The 19,540-nt window shown below is 44.0% G+C and overlaps 2 protein-coding genes across 2 annotated transcripts in view; one reads left to right on the top strand and one right to left on the bottom strand.

Annotated features, from left to right (window-relative positions):
• Nucleotides 1-19,540, bottom strand: part of LOC309559342 (uncharacterized protein) — a 70,728-nt gene that overhangs the window by 17,844 nt on the left and 33,344 nt on the right. Inside the window, exons 5-6 of the mRNA XM_082262575.1 lie at nt 14,301-14,662; nt 3,374-3,593 (exon numbers count right to left, since the gene is read on the bottom strand). Coding sequence (XP_082118701.1) covers nt 3,374-3,593; nt 14,301-14,662 — 582 coding nt within the window. The remainder of the gene's footprint in view (nt 1-3,373; nt 3,594-14,300; nt 14,663-19,540) is intronic.
• The window catches only part of LOC309559345 (cytochrome c oxidase subunit 7A2, mitochondrial-like), a 361,900-nt gene that overhangs the window by 311,608 nt on the left and 30,752 nt on the right, over nt 1-19,540 (top strand). The window lies entirely within an intron of this gene.

Below are 19,540 nucleotides of genomic sequence, written 5' to 3'. Positions count from 1 at the left end.
GTATCGTCTGATTTACCCCTTCCCTGCTCTCAAGCTTCTGCCAAGACTTCTACGCAGGATTGATGCAGAAGGCATTCCGGTCATCTTTGTGGCCCCGGACTAACTCGCTGGGCTTGATACACGGACCTGGTGCGGCTGGTCGCCGACGTTCCTTGGTAGCTTCCTCCCAGGAAGAATCTGCTGTCCCAAGGGCCAATCTTCCATCCTGCTTTACAGTCGCTGGCTTTGACGGCTTGGCTGTTGAGCGCCAGATGCGGATCGATACAGTTTTTGTCTATCCAGAGTCGGTGATTCCAATGCTGTTAAAAGCTAGGAAATCTACTTCTAGGAAGATCTACCATCGTATGTGGAAGACGTACATTGCATGGTGTGAGTCTCTTGGGGTTCATCCTTACTCTTTTTCGCTGGCTTGGATCTTGACCTTCCTTCAACGGGGGATTGAGCAAAAACTGGTCTTGAGTACTATCAAGGGTCAGGTGTCGGCCTTAGTGGTCTTCTTTTAACGGCCCTTGGCCACATACTCTCTGGTAATGTACTTTTCTCAGGGAGTTAGGCACTTGACCCCTCCAGTGCAGTCTCTGTTTGCCGCTTGGGACCTCAGTTTGGTGCACTCAGTCTTCCAGAAGCATCCTTTTGTGAATCTTCGGGAGATTCCCCTGCTTAAACTGTCCCAGAAGGTGCCCTTTTTGGTGGCTATCACCTCTGCGTGCAGGGTTTCTGAATTATGCTGTCATTCACCTTACTTGGTGGTTCACAGAGATAAGGTGGTTTTCGACGCTGTCCATCATTCCTTCCTTAGGTGGTCCCTGATTTTCTTTTGAATGAAGAAATTAATGTGTTGCCTTCCCTGTGTCCCAGGCCAAAACATCCGAAGGAAATTTCTTTGCATGCCTTGGATGTGGTCCGGGCAACTAGGGTGTACCTGGCAGCTACAGAGTCTTTTAGGAAGTCAGAGTCACTATTTGTGCTCACGGATGGGCCCCGGAAAGAGTTGTCCTCTTCCCCCTGTGACCATTTCCAGATGTATCAGACAAACAGTGGTTCAGGTCTATTCCATCCAGGGTCAGGTTCCTCCTTTCCCTGTCAAAGCGCATTCTACTCGGGCGCTCAGTGCCTCCTGGGCCTTCCGTCATAAGGCGTCAGTGACCCAGGATTGCAAGGCGGCCTTCTGGTCATCAATGCACACTTTCACAAAGTTCTATAAAGTGGATGTGTTGGCATCTGCTTCCTTTGGCCGCAAGGTTTTTGCAGGCTGCTGTTTAGAGGACCCAGTCCTCTTTGAGGGTGTATTGTTTTTTTCAGGGGAGCTCCAGTTGTTTTGGTTGAGCTCCTGTTTACCTGGTTGGCTATAGTTAGCCTTAGGAGTTTCTTTTGCGCTGTTCCCACCCCTCATGTTTAACACTGCTTTGGGACGTCCCAATGGTTAAGAAAATCAGATGCTGTGTCCGTCAATGAACGAAAGAGAAGATGGAATTTTTGACTTACGGTAAAATCCATTTCTCTGATGTTCATTGACGGACACAGCACCCACCCCTCTGTGGAGTTGTAATTCTTCTGACACTGCTTGTAAAAAACTGAGTATCTATAGTAGAGAGTGGGAGTATACCCCCTGGAACTGCTCATAGGCTCGGCCAGACTTTTTTTCTGCCTAGTGTCCTACTCCTGTAGGGGGTAGTATAACCGAATGGTTAAGAAGATCAGGCACTGTGTCCGTCACATCAGAGAAATGGATTTTACAGTAAGAAAAAATACCATTTTTTTTTTTTTTTTTTACAAAAGCGGTGCATTTATTATTTTTTTCCTTTTAGAAGGTGAACTTCTCCTTTTAACTTAATGGACTGTGTCAGCCACTATACGTTGCTCTAAACTTCCATAATTTGTGCTCATTAATTTTATCTTTTTTCTACCAACTGCATTGTTTTTCCCAGTCTGACATAAGCCATTCAAAAATCTGGAAAAGGGGTCTGTTTTATAGACTAACAGGTTATTAATTTTAAATGAAAATAGAATTCCAGACAGTTATTTTTTTAAATAGAGTGGGAAAGGGTTAGAACCTTCAAATTTTACATCCATTTTTAATTTTTCCCTCACTTCCTGTCCCAATTACATTGTTCACTGAAACAGAAATTAAGGTGGAAATGTGCTTATGTGGTATTTCCCCCACTGTCCCAGTAACAATGGTCTTAAGAGAAGGAAATGAGGGGAAATTTCCCCAATAGGAACACAGACAGAAATAAAAATGCAACTAAAGTTCTAAAAACTTCTAAACTTCATGTAAAAATAAAGAGCATAGACTGCAATTACAACCCCAATTCCAAAAATGTTGAGTTGCTGTGTAAAATCTACATAAAAACAGAATGCAATAATTTGCAAATCTCATAAACCCATTATTTTATCACGAGAGAAACTAGAAAACGTATCAAATGTTTAAACAGAAAATTTACCATTCAAAGAGAAAAAAAAGGTAACATTGAATTAAAATTGATAGCAGCAATGAGTTACATAAACATTGGGACAGGGCAACAAAAAGCTGCCAAAGTAATTGGTACTAACAAGGACGAGCTTGAGGAACAATTTGTAACTAATGAAATTAATTGGCAACAGGTCCTTAACTTAATCGGGTATAAAAAGTGCATCTTTGAGAGTTAGTGTCTCAGAAGTAAAGATGGGCAGAGGTTCGCCAATCTGTGAAAAACTGTATCTAAAAATTGTTCAACAATTTCGGAATAATGTTCCCTAACGTAATATTGCAAACACTTCAAATATATCATCATCTACAGTACATAATTTCATCAAAAGATTCAGAGAATCTAAAAAGATCTCTGCGCAAGGGACAAGGCAGAAACACAATATTGGACGCCCGTGATCTTCGGGCCCTCAGACGGCACTGCATTAAAAACAGGCATGATCCTATGATGGATATTACTGCATGGACTCAGGAATACTTCCAAAACTCACTGTCTGTGAACACAGATCGCTGTTCCATCCAAAAATGCAAGGTAATACTCTATCATGCAAAGAAGAAGCCATGTCTGAGCATGATCCAAAAATGCCACCATCCTCTCTGGGCCAAAGCTCATCTAAAATGGTCTGCTGTAAAGTGAAAAACTGTTCTCTGGTCAGACCAATCAAAATTTTACATTTTTTGGCAACCATGGTTTATGGCAATGTAGGTTTATGAGATTTTCAAATCATAGCATTATATGTATTATATATAATTATATGTAGATTTTACAGTCCAAACTTTTTTTGGAATTGGGGGTTATACACTCTAAAAGGAGTTTGCCAAAAATATAACATATTAAACTTTTGCTTACTCTTCTCAAAATATAATTTGGTTAGTCGGGATAACAAGCTAATATTCCAGTCTTACCATTCAGACAGGGATTGTTGGTGCAACGATCGATTTTCTTTTCACAGTTGGAGCCGTGGTAGTTCACAGGGCAGCGACAAACGTAGCCTCCCACGATGCTCTTTTCTACGCACGTGCCCCCGTTAAAGCAAGGACCATCTGCACAGGTCATGGCACTAATATCGCAGTTCTTGCCATAGAAACCCCGTGGACATACACACTTGTAGTCATTTTCCAGGTCCTAAGGAGGTGGGGGGTCAGTGGAATGGATGGGATTGTAGGAAGACAATTACAAAAGAGAAAAGCAAGTTGGGTTTGTATAGCGTGGAGAGGTTTGACAAATGGCAGAAACAGGACACAGAACGATTTGTATTGATCCAAACATAGTTTGGTGGTTAAGAGATGAGGAACATGATTGATGGTTCAGGAGGTTGGAGAAAGTAAGGAGGAGTAAGGGAGGAAAAGGGAAGACAATGAAATAGAGAATAAAAAAAAATTGCCATTAGGAATATACATTCTAGTATAAACAGTGATGAATAAAGTTAGTTCGATTACAATTAATGTCACTGGGCCAGGTTTATCAAACTATCTCAGTGCAAATTATCTGTGTTGTCCTTAGCAAACCATGCAGGTTCTTCCTTGTCATTATACACTGCAGGATAGAAAGTAGCAGAAAAAAATCTTAGGTTACTTAAGGGCAACAGAAACACTTTAGCTTTGATAAATGAGGCCCATTGTGAGTAAGCATGTATATGTTACAGACAAGCGATTCCTTGTTATTTGACTATATAGATTCATACAAGGTGTATGAAGGTGGTATCTATACAGACCATGGAATGTATGCATTAGATGAAAGACTGTTGGTTATCTTCTGCGTGTGTCTATGAGGGTTAGTATTTCACTATTTGTTCTACATCTACAGGTGAGAGGTGAGATGATATAAGATGAGATATATATATATATATATATATATATATTATACAAAATTATATATGTAAGAATTCATGTATAGAGTACATACGTACCTTTGGAAGATGTATGTATTATGGCAATGGGTGTTGTGTGTAATTCTGCACAGTGCTAGGTTCAGACAAATTGTTAGGAAGATTTGCATGCATTTTACATATGCTGTAATATATATATGAACCTTGCACAATAGGCCTCATTTAAATTGGTTTGAATGGAAATTCCCCATTCTCTGACCCAGACTTTTATACATTAATTATTTTTTCTGAAGAGGTGCCTCTAGATTCAGCCAGCACAGTCCATATTGTTGGTAAAATCTGGTAATGCAACCAAGTCCTGTCAACAATAGCAATGTTTTGTGGACAAATAGGGGAGTAACTGCAAATTTTGTTTCAATAGTTAGAAGGTAATATAGCCTCAATTTACTAAGCTATACTGATTATTCTTTGCCATAATTATTATTTCTCTTTCGTTCATTGATGGACACGGCTCCTGATCTTCTTAACCATTGGGTTATACTGCCCCCTACGGGAGTAGGACACTAGGCAGAAAAAAACGTTTGGCTACGCCTATGGGCAGTCCCAGGGGGTGTTCTCCCTCTCTCTGCTATAGGTACTCAGTTTTTTCTGCCTAATCAGGAGTAAGGACCGAGTTCCTTGCTGGGATCTCTGGTCCTGGTAATTTTCTCTTTTTAGATAGATTTTTTTTTCCTGGATTTTTACTGTGAGATCTACAATCAACTGTGGGACTGGGCGACATGCTGGATAATCTAGATCCAGTGGTTACCCCAGTCTGGCCAGCGAGCACGCACAGACCATAGCTCCACGCTAGGTCTGCTGCGACATAGCCCCACCGGACAGGGGCTGGCCTGCGAGGCAAATGCATATGACGCCTCGCAGTCGCAGCGTTCCTCCTGCGTGACAGCCCCCCCCCCCCATTTTGATGGTGAGGGATCCTGTTTGGATAGGTGCCAGCCTGGTTCCTGGTATGGTGGAGGCTTTTGGGGTGGACGTGGGCCCCTCCATGGGACAGTCAGACCCCCAGGTTCCCCTCCTTCCCATCAGGCATGCCCTTCTTCTGTTCCCCGATTCTACCACCCCCTCCAATTATGCTGGGGCTGTGTGGGTGGACTGGTCCACCTTCTGCGATGGGGGCAGGGCGCTATGCTGGCGACGGGGGCATGGGGGGGGGCCGCCGGCGACCGGACGATTGGCTGTGCAGGGGGGGCTGTACCTGGTGGGGGCTCCTGCCAGGGCCCCCCATCCTGTCTGGGCCTATACTTGAGACCTAGGGATCCCTCCTGGGTCCCACCATTTTCTTGTAGCCTGTGTGCTCAATGCATGGTGGCATTTTGGGGTGGTGTGCCATGGAACATAGTGGCAGCCATGAAAGTGGAGCCCTCTGGGTTGCGATTTTGGCAGTGAAAGCCCGTCCTCATCCCCTGGTGCTGACTCCTGGATCCTTTCATTTCCTGATCACCGCTTGTGCAGTGCAGATTCTCCTGGTGGCTGTGGTGCCTGGTTTCTGCAGGGTGGTGAGTCTGGTGGGGTCCTCTCCTTCTCTGCTGAGAATCGATTGGTGCTTTGTGACTGGTAACTGGATGGTGCTGCCAGAACAATGGGGGTTGTCCCTTAGCAGTATTTTACACTTTTTTGTGAGGTCCCCCTGGTGACTCGTGACTCATGGGAGTCTTTGGAACACATCTTCCCACCTGATCCCTTCTCTGGGGCTGCGGGGCCCTCCAGGTCCCATTCATCCATCAATGCACTGATGGCGGTCCTGGAGTCCCTTATGTACTGGGTGGAGGTGGCTTTTGGGCAATGGGCTGGCATTAAGCACCCCCCTGCCTCATCTGTCTCCTCAGATCCTAAATCTGATTCGGCCGCTGCAGGCGTTGGTCACCCTGCTGGGTCTGCGACCCTGCGCCCTGAATCCATCCCTCCAAGCTTGCATGCAGGTGCTGGGCCTGATGGTGGCTACCTTGGAGGTGGTTCAGTTTGCACAGTTCTATACGAGGTTCCTGCAAGGGAGATACTGGCCAAATCAAACAAGAATCCGCAGTCTCTGGACAATCAGATCCGGTTGAGTCGGGGAGTGACAGAGTCCTTGATATGGTGGCTTTATTCTCTGAGGCTTCAGCTGAGCAAAATCCTTCCTCCCCTTGTATTGGACAGTGGTCACCACGCATGCCAGCCTGTCTGGTTGGGGAGGCGTCCTCGGCAAATATTCTGCGCAGAGGATCTAGACACTGGAAGAGTCCAGACTACTGATCAATGTCTTGGAACTCCGAGCGATCAGACTGTGCCTTGAACATTGAATGCGCACAGGATATCCCTGAAGGCGATTGGTCCAATCGGACAATGCCACAACCGTGGCTCGTGTCAATCACCAGGGGGGCACAAGTGTCCTGGTGGCTCTGGAGGTAGCCGGCATTCTAAGGTGGGCAGAACAGTATGTTCCAGCCCTCCTTGCCGTGCACATTCCTGGGATTAAAAACTGGCAGACAGATTACCTCAGTAGGCAGGCATTGGACCAAGGGGAGTGGTCCCTTCATCCACAGGTGTTTTCATCAGTTGTATCTCCGGTGGGGCATCCCTGAGATGGATCTGTTGGCTTCTCAACAGAAAGGTGCAAAGGTTTGTGGCTCGGTAACGGAATCCTCTGGCGGACGCCACAGATGCACTGGTGGCCCCGTGGGGTCAGTATCGTCTGATTTTCGCTTCCCTCCTCTCACGCTTCTGCCAAGACTTCTACGCAGTATTGAGGCAGAATGGATTCAGGTAATCTTAGTGGCCCCTGAACTGGCCTTGTTCCTAGGAAGCTTCCTCTCATGGAGGATCTGCTGTCCCAAAGGCCAATCTTCCATCCTGCTTTACAGTTGGTGATTCCAACGCTGTCAAAAGCTAAGAAATCTACTTCTAGGAATATCTACCATCATGCGTGGTAGACGTACATTGCGTGGTGTGAGTCTCTTGGGGTTCATCCTTGCTCTCTTTCGGTGGCTCGGATCTTGACCTTCCTTCAACAGAGCAGAAACTGGCCTTAAATATGGTTAAGGGTCATGTGTCGGCCTTAGCAGTCTTCTTTCAATGGCCTTTGGCCACATACTCCCTGGTACATACTTTTTTCCAGGGAGTTAGGCACTTGACCCCTTCAGTGTGGTCTCTGTTGCCGCCTTGGGACCTCAATTTGGTGCTCTCAGTCTTTCAGAAGCCTCCTTTTGAGAATCTTCGGGCGATTCACCTGCTTACGATGTCCCAAAAGGTGCCCTTTTTTGGTTGCTATCACCCCTGCATTCAGGGTGTCCGAATTGGGGGCGTTAGCCTGTCATTCACCTTACTTGGTGGTTCACAGAGATAAGGTGGTTTTCGCCTCTGTCCGTCGTTCCTTTCTCATGTTGTCTCTGATTTTCATTTGAATGAAGACATTGCCTTGCCTTCCCTGTGTTCTAGGCCAAACCATCTGAAGGAAATTGCTTTGTATGCCTTGGATGGGGTCCAGGCAATTACGGTATACCTCGCAGCTATGGAGTCTTTTAGAAAGTCCCTATTTGTGCTCACACATGGTCCTTGGAAAGGGTCGTCCGCTTCCTCTGCGACCATTTCTACATGGTTTAGGCAGACAGTGGTGCAGGTCTATTCCATCCAGGGTCAGGTTCCTCCTCTACCTGTCAAGGTGCATTCTACTTGGGTGCTCAGTGCCTCCTGGGCCTTCCATCATAAGGCGTCAGTGAAACAGGTTTGCAAGGCGGCCTCCTGGTCGTCGGTGCACACTTTCACAAAGGTCTATAAAGTTGGCATCTGTGGATACTTCCTTTGGCTGCAATGTTTTTGCAGGCTACTGTTTAGAGGACCTGATCCTCTTTGAGGGTGTATTGTTTTTTCAGGTGAGCTCCAGTTGTTTTGGTTGAGCTCCTGTTTACCTGCTTGGCTATAGTTTAGCCTTGGGAATTTATTTTTCGCTGTCCCCATTCCTCATGTTTAACACTGCTTTGGGATCTCCCAATGGTTAAGAAGATCAGATGCTGTGTCCGTCAATGAATGAAAAAGAAAATGGGATTTTTCACTTACCGTAAAATAAATTTCTCTGATGTTCATTGACGGACACAGCACCCACCCCTCTGTGAAGTTGTAATTCTTCTGACACTGCTTGTAACAAAACTGAGTACTTATAGCAGAGATAGGGATTATACCCCCTGGGACTGCACATAGTCGTAGCCAGTCTTTTTTTCTGCCTAGTGTCCTACTCCTGTAGGGGGCAGTATAACCCAATGGTTAAGAAGAGCAGGAGCTGTGTCCATCATTTAACATCAGAGAGATGGATTTAACAGTAAGTCAAAAATCCCATTTTTTTTTCAAGAATAAAAACAAAAGTTACATAACCTAAATGAATGATCATTATAGCAAATAACACATGTCCTATAGCTTACTGAATTGAGCATTTGGTCCTGAGCCTTCATAACTTCCTGAGGAGCCTCTAAACAGAGCAACCCTCTCCAACTAGCAAACATGCACTCCAGTTTGGGGCTATTTTTTATATTGTGGTTTACTGCTCCAGAAAAGAAAGTATAACTGTCCATCAAGTCAGAGAGGTATCAAACCTGGGGATAGATTCATTTTAAGGTTCCACTACTAGGCAACCTATCTTCCCTAGTCTAAATTTGAGGACTAGAACTTTGACTGTTCCGTAGTAATGAGATCCAGGCATGCAGTTGAGTACATGAGCCGTGGATACCTGGCAGAAATCTCAAAAAACAAAAACAAAATGAATGGTGGAAATATGAACTAGATGGAATTTGTCATTGATTAATAAGTAATTTTGTTGCATACAGCTTATCTCCTGTCAAGCAATGTCATTGAGCTATACAGACTGATTTTCCACAGTCTAAAATGGCTTGTCAAAAATACATTTTTTAAAGTGGTTGTAAACCTTTATATATACCCACTGAAGTGACTAGCTTCACCACAGATACACAGAGATTAAACAAATCCAACTACATAAATTGTACCCCACACACGCACCAGTGTAGGTAGCACTCTCCTACCTTACACAGGTGTACAGCAGAGCAGAGGGCAGAAGGCAGCACCGTATTGGATGGAGGGTGGGAGCTGCCAGAGTTAAAAAATAAGTTCAGGTTTTTTTTTCCCCAAGGATCATACTTGCCTAGATGGATGCAGCATCGATCCGATGCTGCACCTGTCCCACGCTGACTCTAAGACGGATCAGCTCATCGCTCAGTTCTCACTCGATTCTCAGAGCTCCATAAGTAGAGAGCTGGTGACTATCAGTGACTGCTGTCTGCTCTGATTCCGCCCCCCCCCCCCCCCCTGGGCTGTGGAGGTAGCGGGAGCGGCTGGCTCAGGCTCTCAGCAGCTCACTTAGAGGCTGAGCCAGGTGCCAGTCCAAGGTTGTGGGCAGATCCCGACCAGATTGTAGCGATTCTTCCCCAGCCTGGACAGGCTCTGTGACGTCAGCCGACAGCAGGCTTCAGCCCACTGTCTCCTGAAAACGGGTCACAAAACAAACCACCCCTGTGATCCACAGGATAAGTACAGCCAAATGAGCTTTGGCTGTATTTCTCCTTTATTTTTTCTCATTAACAAGCTGGTATTTGGTTGCTAGGACTGCTCGACATCCTAGCATCCAGGTCCCTACTGGTTAACCAGGAAGGTTAACTGAAGCAGCTCCCACCGTTCATCAGTTATGTGCTGCCTCCCGCTCTCCGCTCTGCAGTGAACATAAGAGCGACAGAGGTTTGGAGGAAAGACCGGGAAAGCTGGACTGTGTCCATGATCTGCCCATCGGCTGCCCGCAGTCAATGGGTATATTGCAATTGGCAGCTTGCTGACCCCAGGCATAGACTGTCAGGAGTGAGCCATGGTAGCAGAAGCAGAAGAATGAGAAAGGAGACAGAAATCACAGTGGGCACATTGGATTAAGGCAAGTACACATGATAGAAGTATATGCTTTGTTCATATTTCATTTTGGAGGTTTACAACCATTTTAAGTCAAATATCCTACAAATGTTAAAAGATCTTTAAATGTCAGATTTCTGATATGCACAGGAGTAAAATAAGATTAGTAGCTATTTAATCACTTCAATACAGGACACTTTTCCCCCTTCCCACCCAGGCCAATTTTCAGCTTTTAGCGCTGTTGCATTTTGAATGACAATTGCGTGTTCATGCAACACTGTACCTAAACCAAATTTATGTCATTTTTTTCCCCACAAATAGAGATTTCTTTTGTTGGTATCTGATCACCGCAAGGTTTTTTTCTTTTTTTGCTACACAAATAAAAGACCGAAAAGTTTGGAAAAAAAAAACGTTTTTTTGTTTATGTTCTAAAATTTTGTAAATATGTTTTTTCCTGCACTGATGAGGTCGCACTGACAGGCACTGATGAGGAGGCACTAATATGTAGCACTGATGGACACTGATAGGTGGCACTGGGCACTGATAGGTGGCACTGGTGGGCAATAATGGGCACTGGTGGGCGGCACTGATAGATGGCACTGGTGGGCAGCACTGATGGGGAGGGCACTGGCGGGCTGCTGAGAGCCTATATACAAAAGTATTTTTAGTTCTACAGTACATTAAACTACAACTGAGAGCTCTTGTATGATACATGATGATGATTTATGTCTAAACATTTCCCAAATTCAGTTATGTGATGCACAAGCCTCATGAAGTGAATATAAACTTCCTTTACCTCCCCTGAATGAGCCAAATTTGCCTTCATTGGTGTCTCACACACTCCCCTTCCCAGACACTGCAGCTCACAGTGGGAGGGTTCCAGCAGGAGAGATTGTGCTGTCCATCCAGACAATGATGGGCAGGTCTAGGAGTGGACAGGTGTTAAATGATGGCAGGGATACGAATCAGCAGTGGCAATGCTGATAGCCATGACCTCTGCATCATTTTTCATCCCAATGTAGCAAGAGGAAGCGCAGCCTGAGAGTGGCAACTCAGCTCTGAATTCAGGAGCAGTGCAGCATCGTTGTCACCCCATCACAGGAAGCTACATTTGATGAACTTCATTGGCAAGATCAACAGGCATTTGTGGGACTTTGTGAGGGGAGTACAGTACATGCAGATGCACTTATATAATTAAGTGCTGAAGCACATTTTTGTAATAGAAGGCTATAGCACTACTTTTAAGTGGTTCTAAAGGCTCAAGGTTTTTTACCTTCATGCATTCTATGCATGAAGGTAATAAACTTGTGTGCAACATCCCCTCACGCCCCCTCAATACTCACCTGAGCCCCATTGTGATCCAGCAATGTGTATGACAGCCTTGGCTGTCAGGGGACTCTCCCTCCGTTTTTTTGGCATAGGGCTCCCCTCAAAATCTATGCCAGACCCGAAGGGCCTGGTTTGGAACCTGGGGGACCCCACACCGTTTTTTCCCATTTTGGCGTGGAGTTCCCCCTCAAGATTCTCAGAGCGCAAGTCGGATCATCCTGATCTTCCTTTCAAATCAATAGGCTCCTATAGGGAACCATTGATTTTGAATGGAAAAAAAGACGTATGACGTGGCTTAAAGCTGTTTAAGCAACGTTATTCAGCCTTTAGCAGCATCAGATGTTTTTACAGCTTGACGCTGCAGCTCCAGAACGCACTGGTCCTGGTTTTTTTTTGCAGCTATTAAACACCTATGCCACTTGGAGCTCCTAAAAGCTCTATGTGTGCATGAGGCAATAGAATAACATGGATTGGCGTTTTGCAGCTGCAAAAAAAAAAAAAAAACGTCTGATGCTCCTAACAGCAGCTGCAAAAACGCCCTGTGTGCATGGGGCCTTAATGTCAGGATCCACCCAGATGCCTTACCAGCAGCTGGCTCAGTCTCTCAGCATGCAGTGAGAGCCTGAGCCAGCTGCTCCCACTCACTCCAGTCCAGAACCTAAGTGAGCGCAGGAGGGATAGAGCAGAGAGAAAGTGACTGAGTCACCGGCTCTCTGCTCACTGAAGAGGTGGCTGGGGACAGATGCAGCATCGGTCTGATGCTGCATCCACCTAGATGAGCATGTGTGGGTTTTATTTTTTTGTGCATTTTAACTACGGTACTTAACCTCCAGAAGGTTTTTTTCCCCCTTCATGCAACACTGTACACAAATGAAATTTATATACTTTTTTTTACTCAAATAGAACTTTTTTTGGTGGTATTTATATAAATGAAAAAAGACTAGAAATTTTGAAAGAAAAAAAATCCCAATATTTTCTACTTTCTATTATAAAACATCCATTAAAATCAAATTTCCTCCCAAATTTAGGCCAAATGTATTCTGCTACATGTCTTTGGTAAAAAAAAAAAAAAAAATCCCAATAAGTGTATATTAATTGGTTTGTGTGAAGGTTATAGTGTCTACAAATTATGGTATATATATTGGAATTTACACTGCTTTTACCGTAGCTCTGACTTTTACATTTCTAGTGCGACTGTGATAGTGTGGCAGCAATCAGGGACTGGTGCTAACTGACACTAGCTGGGAGGGACACTAACTGACTCTGACACTATCTGATGTCCCTAGTGACAGTAATACAGTGATCAGTGACATTACTATACACCAGGGCTTTTTTTCAGTAGAAACGTGGCGGTACGCAGTTCCCTCACCTCCAGCACTGATTGTATGTAATGGCAAGGAGCAGTGGGGTGTGCAGGAGGGTCTATTGATGTTGGCTGCTGGGGAATCTATTGTTCCTGGAGGTAATCTATTTTTGCCTGGACATCTATTGTTGCTTGTGGACGATCCATTGTTGCTTGAGGGTCTTATGTTGCTGGGTGTCAGTTATTGCTGAGACGGATCTACCTTTGAGGAAGGGGTCTTTTGATGCTGGCTGCTGGAAGATCTGTTGTTGTTGCAGGGGGGTCTATTGTTGCTGGAGTGGTATTTTGTTGTGGGGGTACATTGTTGCTAGGGTGGGTCTATTGTTATGGGGGAATCTGTTGTTGCTGGCTGCAGGGGTCTTTTTTTACTGCTTTTCTTGTTATCATTAACAAATTCCATACAAATTACTTAGTAAAACTAAATGATACTTTGTTCTGTATTCTCTAAATAGGGTTGTTACTGAGAGGTGAGTAGGGGGTGGAACCAAGGGACAGTGCTTGGAGGATGGGTAGGGGGTGGAGATAAGGGGTGACTGAGAAGGTGAGAAGGGGGGGGGGGGGGCGTTCTGTCACCTATTCTCTGAGAAAAAAAAAACCCTGCTATACACTGTCAGTGTACTAATGACACTGGCGAGGTGACAGGGGTGATCAGGAAGGCAAACAAAGGGTTAACTGTGCACCTAAAGTGTGCTGATTTTACTCACAGACTGCCTAGATTTTCCTCCTGATCTCAGCTCTGAACGGTAACTGAGATCAGGAAGCAGAACCAGCCAGATCTGGGTTGTGTGCTTTCTAACACACACAGATCATCTCTGCTGTGGTTGGCCATAGCCATAAGCAGAGGTTCACAGCCAAAATCATTGGCTGCAAGCCTGCTGACAAACTAGTGCTGTGTCAAGCCACAGCATGAGCAGCAGGTGGCGCGCGCTTGTTGACCAGGAAGTCGCTGGGGAACAACAAAGCCGCCGACCAGCAGTAAATGTTAATCTGATGGCCGCCAAGTAGTTAAATGATGTTGGTCATCAGACTGAGGACATCTAGTGGTATTAAAATGTACTATGAGAAAATCCCTGAAGTAAAGGTGACTTTTGCAGAAACGCTGGTTTTGTTATTTTATCTTTTATTGGGTGATTCATTTTTATCTTATTGTTGAATGTGTGATGCCATAGAGGTGTTTTTGGTATATATGTATTAAAATGGGTACCACTTTTTAAGCATTTGTTAATATTCTGCTAAACTAGGCAGGCAACTACTCTTTATTGTACTCGATGCGCACCCGATTGCCCAAATTTACAGAGAAATAGAGAAGACAGACCAGTTGCACAGCATTGGTTCAATTAACACCCCATCTCAGGGCTCCAGTGTGTTCACTTACATTACAGCTGCCTCCGTTCCGGCAGGGGTTGCTGGCACACTCATTGCTCTCGATCTCACAGTTGGTACCGGTGAATCCTGGCCGACAGTTGCATGAGTAGCTCCCTTGTCCAGTGTTGGTGCAGCTGGCGCCGTTTCGGCATGGCTTATGGTTGGTACAGTAGTTCAGGTCCTGATTGCAGAAGAGGCCACCCCAGCCCTCTTGACAGGTGCACTCAAAAGGCTGAGAGCAGGATCCGTGCAGACAGCCTGGATATCGCACACACTCATCGCAAAGGCGACCTTGCCATCCCATGCGGCACTTGCATTCCCCAGGCACTTCACAAAAACCATGAGACTCGCTGCAGCCGGGAAGACAGATTGCTGCAAAAAAACTTGCAATGAATCATGTGATGTTAAATAGTTAAGCAAGACATAACACATAATTAAGCAATTTTACGGCTGGAACCCACTGATGTGTATGAGCAGTGTCCCCTTCTTGCCTGCAATTGATGTGATGCCAGGGAACCCAAGCAAGAATAAGTCAACTTAATGCTAATGCATGCTATCTCCCAGCTCCTGGGTGTGAATAACAGAATCAAAGAACTGGTTACCTTAAAGCAGGGGTCTCCAAACTTTCTGAACAAAGGGCCAGTTTACTGTCCTTCAAACTTTAGGGGGGCCAGACTTTGGCCATTGGGAGTAGAAATTGTCCATGGGAGTAAACAGTGCATCTTTAGCATTAGGGGAGGACTACTGCACCATCGTTGGTGTTAGTAGGAGAAATATTACCCCCTTGTTGATGTCAGTGGGAGGAATAGTACCACAATTGTTGTAGTGGTAGGAATAGTGCCCCCTTGTTGTTGTCAGTGGTATGAAGAGTGTCTTGCATTAATGGGAAGAAAAGTACTCCAAGGGCCAGATAAAGGCAAGCAAAGTGCCAATGCCTTAGAGGATTATAAACAATTATAGATCTCTGTTATATGATACTGTTAGACTAAATCCTGTACTGGCCTCATACATAAGGTTTGCTGTCTCTCAAGAAATCCAGACTTTGTGCCTGCAAAAGCTCATCTTCCATCCAGCTGCACCCTTTTTAGAAATATGCCCCCACCACAAGCTTATCCTCTCCCATGGACTTCCATATATGTGTGTTTTTTATATATTTTTGTGAGTATTATTTTAAACTTTTCTTTGTAATTAAAATGTTTTGGAACTTACTACACCAGAGTGGTTGTGCTGTCTCCCTCCCTTCGTCTCTTTTTTTGTTTTACAGATGATGTCCCACCTCCGTTTTGACAGCAGCACCCACTAGGTCGTTAGTTCCTTTTTTCTAGCTATAGAGGCTGTATTATTTGTAGCTGCATCATTGCATTGTTTATTCAGTGAGTTATTTTCCACTTCATCATTTATATTTCTCATGAGTGGTGGAGCGCTGATAGCCTAGTGCCGTTCCTGGTGTTGGTGAAATATATATATATATATATATATATATATATATATATATATATATATACATATATATATATTTTTTTTAGGTCGGTCTCAAGCGCCTAAATGACCTTGATAATATAATTCCCAATAGTTGTTTAAATTCCTTTTAAGTACAGGTCATTTGATTTTGATATTTGATTCTGTTATTTACACTAAGGAGCTTGCCGAAACTTTCTGTAATCAATATGAGGTTATCAATTGACAAGGCTGTAGCTATCAGATCTCAGGTGGGATTTCTGCTCTTACCCTCCTCTCCGAAAATTATCTTCAGACAAAGTAAACAGGATGGTGAATGTAAATCTTTTATAAATAGGCACATTTGAACATATAGAATCAATCGCTTATATTAGCCTAACTCTGATTGTTTCTCCATAACATTCATAGTGTAGTACTAAAGACATTCTGAACTTTAGATTTCCACTAGATAGGCATGCATGGGTAAATGTGAATAATTATGTTGGAATTTAGTTGCGTCCAGTCTGGTGTGCTCAATTCAATGTGGACTAGTTCTGTGAATAACAACAATAACTGAGGGGCAACTGCAGTGAAAGTATTGGAATCCTTTAGAAAGCAAAACTCCTGCTTCCAGATGAAGAAGCCTTGTTTCAGTGTGCTGCTATTCCCTTGGCATTATACTTTCAAACCACTAGATGGTGCTACATGCTACCTTGCTTCAACACAAGCTTCCAAAAGAGATCACTGATGATTTTACCTTTCTGTAGTATCATAGGGTGTTAAATTTAGGGTTAACTGTTAATATGAGGTTAAAAGTTACTTTTAGGGATATGATGAAGGTTGAATAGGGGGCAGTGGGGTTTACTGTTATAGAAAGGATAAGTGTGTGTAAATCTTTGGCTACCATAGGTGCAGTGTAGACAGCAAGCTTTTAGTAAGCTCCTACATCTGTAATTTAGGGATGTTAAAAACAGGTGGATAACAGCCCTTCAGTTATTTTTAGCAGTATTTGAAGCTTCTTGAAAGCCTTGTAAAGCCAGCTACTAGCCTAAAGCAAAAAAAAAAAAGTATATATCATCCTTACACTAAAGTTTATGGCGCTTTTCAGGCTTCAAAAAAAGTATTGCTGATGCTTTGTAAAAGCTTGGAACAGCCATAGATGGATTGAAATCAAGCCACTTTCTGCTGAGCTGGCCAAATTTCGATCCATCTATGGCCAGCTAAAGTGTTTGTCGGGGTTGCGATTCATTGGCTAGTTTCTGGGGAATCACAGTTGCAAATCAAATCTCACTTACAATATGGATATATACTGGTAGCAGAGAAAATGTGTAGCTTTGATAAAAAATCTTTAAACACACTGAGAAATATCTTGTGTTTAGTAACATAAATGACAAAAATTCAGTTTGAAATATGTTGGGAATACACATTGGTTGTCATGGTATACCATCTACATGTCAGGGAAAGACCAGATGCTTTCTTGTGGAGGCTGGCAGGTCCAGCTAATATTTATAGTCCCTTTCAGAGCTAGCCAGCACAACCACTGCCATACAGTTGTAGTGCCCTCTGGTGTGCTACTAGATTAGTGCAGGCAAATTTAAAGTATGACTCATGGTTTGTGAGTCAGAAATTGGGTCAGGGTTACTGCAGGTCAGGCTGGATGGCTACAAAGAGGCAGGTCTCTGGTACCTCCCCCTTGAACCTGGAAGTTTGTCAACTAACTTCTAGAAGTTTCTCCAAAGGCCAGAAGGATGGATCTTCATACTTGAGGGTACTTGGCCAATCCCTAGGCAGAATGTCCTGGCAGGATGGCTGAGTCAGCCCTTAAATATGGGAGAGCCATGCTAAAAGGGCAGTCGAGTGGAAGATGGAGTGCTGAAGAGACTGTCAGTGGCCTAGGAGGGGACCTTGTGTCTAATTGGGGGGGGGGGGCTTTGCATCCAGGCTGGGCTTTAGCCGGTTTGGGAAGATCCTATCAGCTTTTTGGTTTGAGGAGGAATATTGCCTAAAGAGCAGGATGGGGCAGATGACAGCGTGAGCACATCAGCACACCCAGGGATTCACAAGGGTAGAGACTGCCACATATAGCTATATTTCAGGAGGACAGCACTGTGCCTAACCCTTCCTATCCCTTATTCTGGGAGATCTTCAGAGCAGCCAGGTGGGCTGGTAGTTCCTGCAGGCAGTAGAGCTGGGAGCAGTTTCTACAGTGGAGTTGGAGAGACCCCTGAATGCAGGTTACAACATACTGTGCATTTTTCTAAAAGGGGCTGAGAGTTCCTAGTCCTCAATGCCTTTTGCTTTGATCACCACAGACTGTCAGTGTCCAGGAAGGAGGACAGTTCAGGATCTTGTACATAGAGAGGGAGTTGTCCCTGTTTATTGTTTCAGTCAAGCTGGGCATCCCATAATTCCTATTCCCTATCCAAACTATCACCCCTAAATTTAAAAAAAATAAATAAATCAGAGACTGTTTGTTTCTTGTGTCCGGATGGAAGTGAAAAATGCTTGTTGCCTGGCTGTTTAGGAATAGGGGAACCAGTTATCAGCAGCCCTTGAAGGGGTAGTGCTACACAGTATATACTGTAGCCTACTATTATTATGCTAACTATCCCCTTGGCAAACAGAAAAAATTAAGTTTCACCATGGATGAGGCAAATCCAGCCATATGCTGTTGATGTTTGCACAGAATAGAAGCCAACAAACGTGTGATAAGTGATTAGCTGCTGCAACAGCTGCTGGTAAGGGTTGCAGAGATCTTCAAACATGCTTGAAAATCTCTACATCAGAAGGCAATCATTTTAATGGAAAAAGCAATGGGTTAGTTATTATGGAAAAAACAGGCGGCTGATATTGCTTTTGTCAAACCACATGACATATCTGAAGATGTATGAGTATCCTAAATGTGAAATCATAGGATAGTCAGACAAGCAGGCACAGTTCAACTACCAGGAAATTACTTTTGGAACAGTTTGGGTCATCCACATAAGCATGTCTATTCCCAAAGATGCATGTTTTTGAAGCAGAGTAGGTAGGTAGGGTTACAGGCAAACACACCCTGGAACACACTTATGTTGGGAGTATGCAGACTATCTACAAAGATCCAAAGTAATATATATATACATAAAGTGCTGCACTAAATATACACATTCAATTTAAACATATACAGTACTTCAAAAAAGTGCAATTAAAAGTAAAACATTTTTCATTTTTATTGCACTTTTTTAAAGTATATGTTTATATTGAATGTGTATATTTAGCGCTGCACTTTACTGTATACATTGCTTGGGATTTGGTTTTATAAATCTTAGTGCTGGCAGCTTCTTATGATCATAGCTGAGCGCAGTTTCCCTCCTTGTATAACTACAAAGATCAACAACATTAATGAAAGGATGATGTGTAGTGGTTTTGTATAAAATTATTTTATTATGCTCAGGATTAAAAAAAGAGAAAAATCATTTTAACTTTTTTTTTTTTTTCCGTTCATCGACGGCAACAGCGCTCCATAAATCATAACTACTGGGTTATATTACCTCCTCCAGGAGTAGGACAAGGCAGAACAGAGAAAAACACCCTATTATGCCCATGGGCCATCCTCATCTTGGTATATAACCCCCCTCTCTGCTCTAGGTAATCAGTTTTAATCTGTCTAGTCAGGAGTAAGGATCTAGGCTATCGGCTGGGATTTTCAGGTCCTAACAATTTTTTGTTTATTCTCTCGGGAGATCTACAATCAACTGCTGGGCTGGGCGACAGGCTGGATAATCTAGATCCAGTGGTCCCCCAAGCCCAAGCACGCAAGCGCGTGCAGACCGC

Source organism: Pelophylax lessonae (genome assembly GCF_965119305.1).
Source record: "Pelophylax lessonae genome assembly, chromosome: 7".
Taxonomy (NCBI): Eukaryota; Metazoa; Chordata; class Amphibia; order Anura; family Ranidae; genus Pelophylax; species Pelophylax lessonae.
The sequence above is the reverse complement of the archived record's forward strand: the minus strand, read 5'-3'. Positions and strand labels throughout refer to the sequence as shown.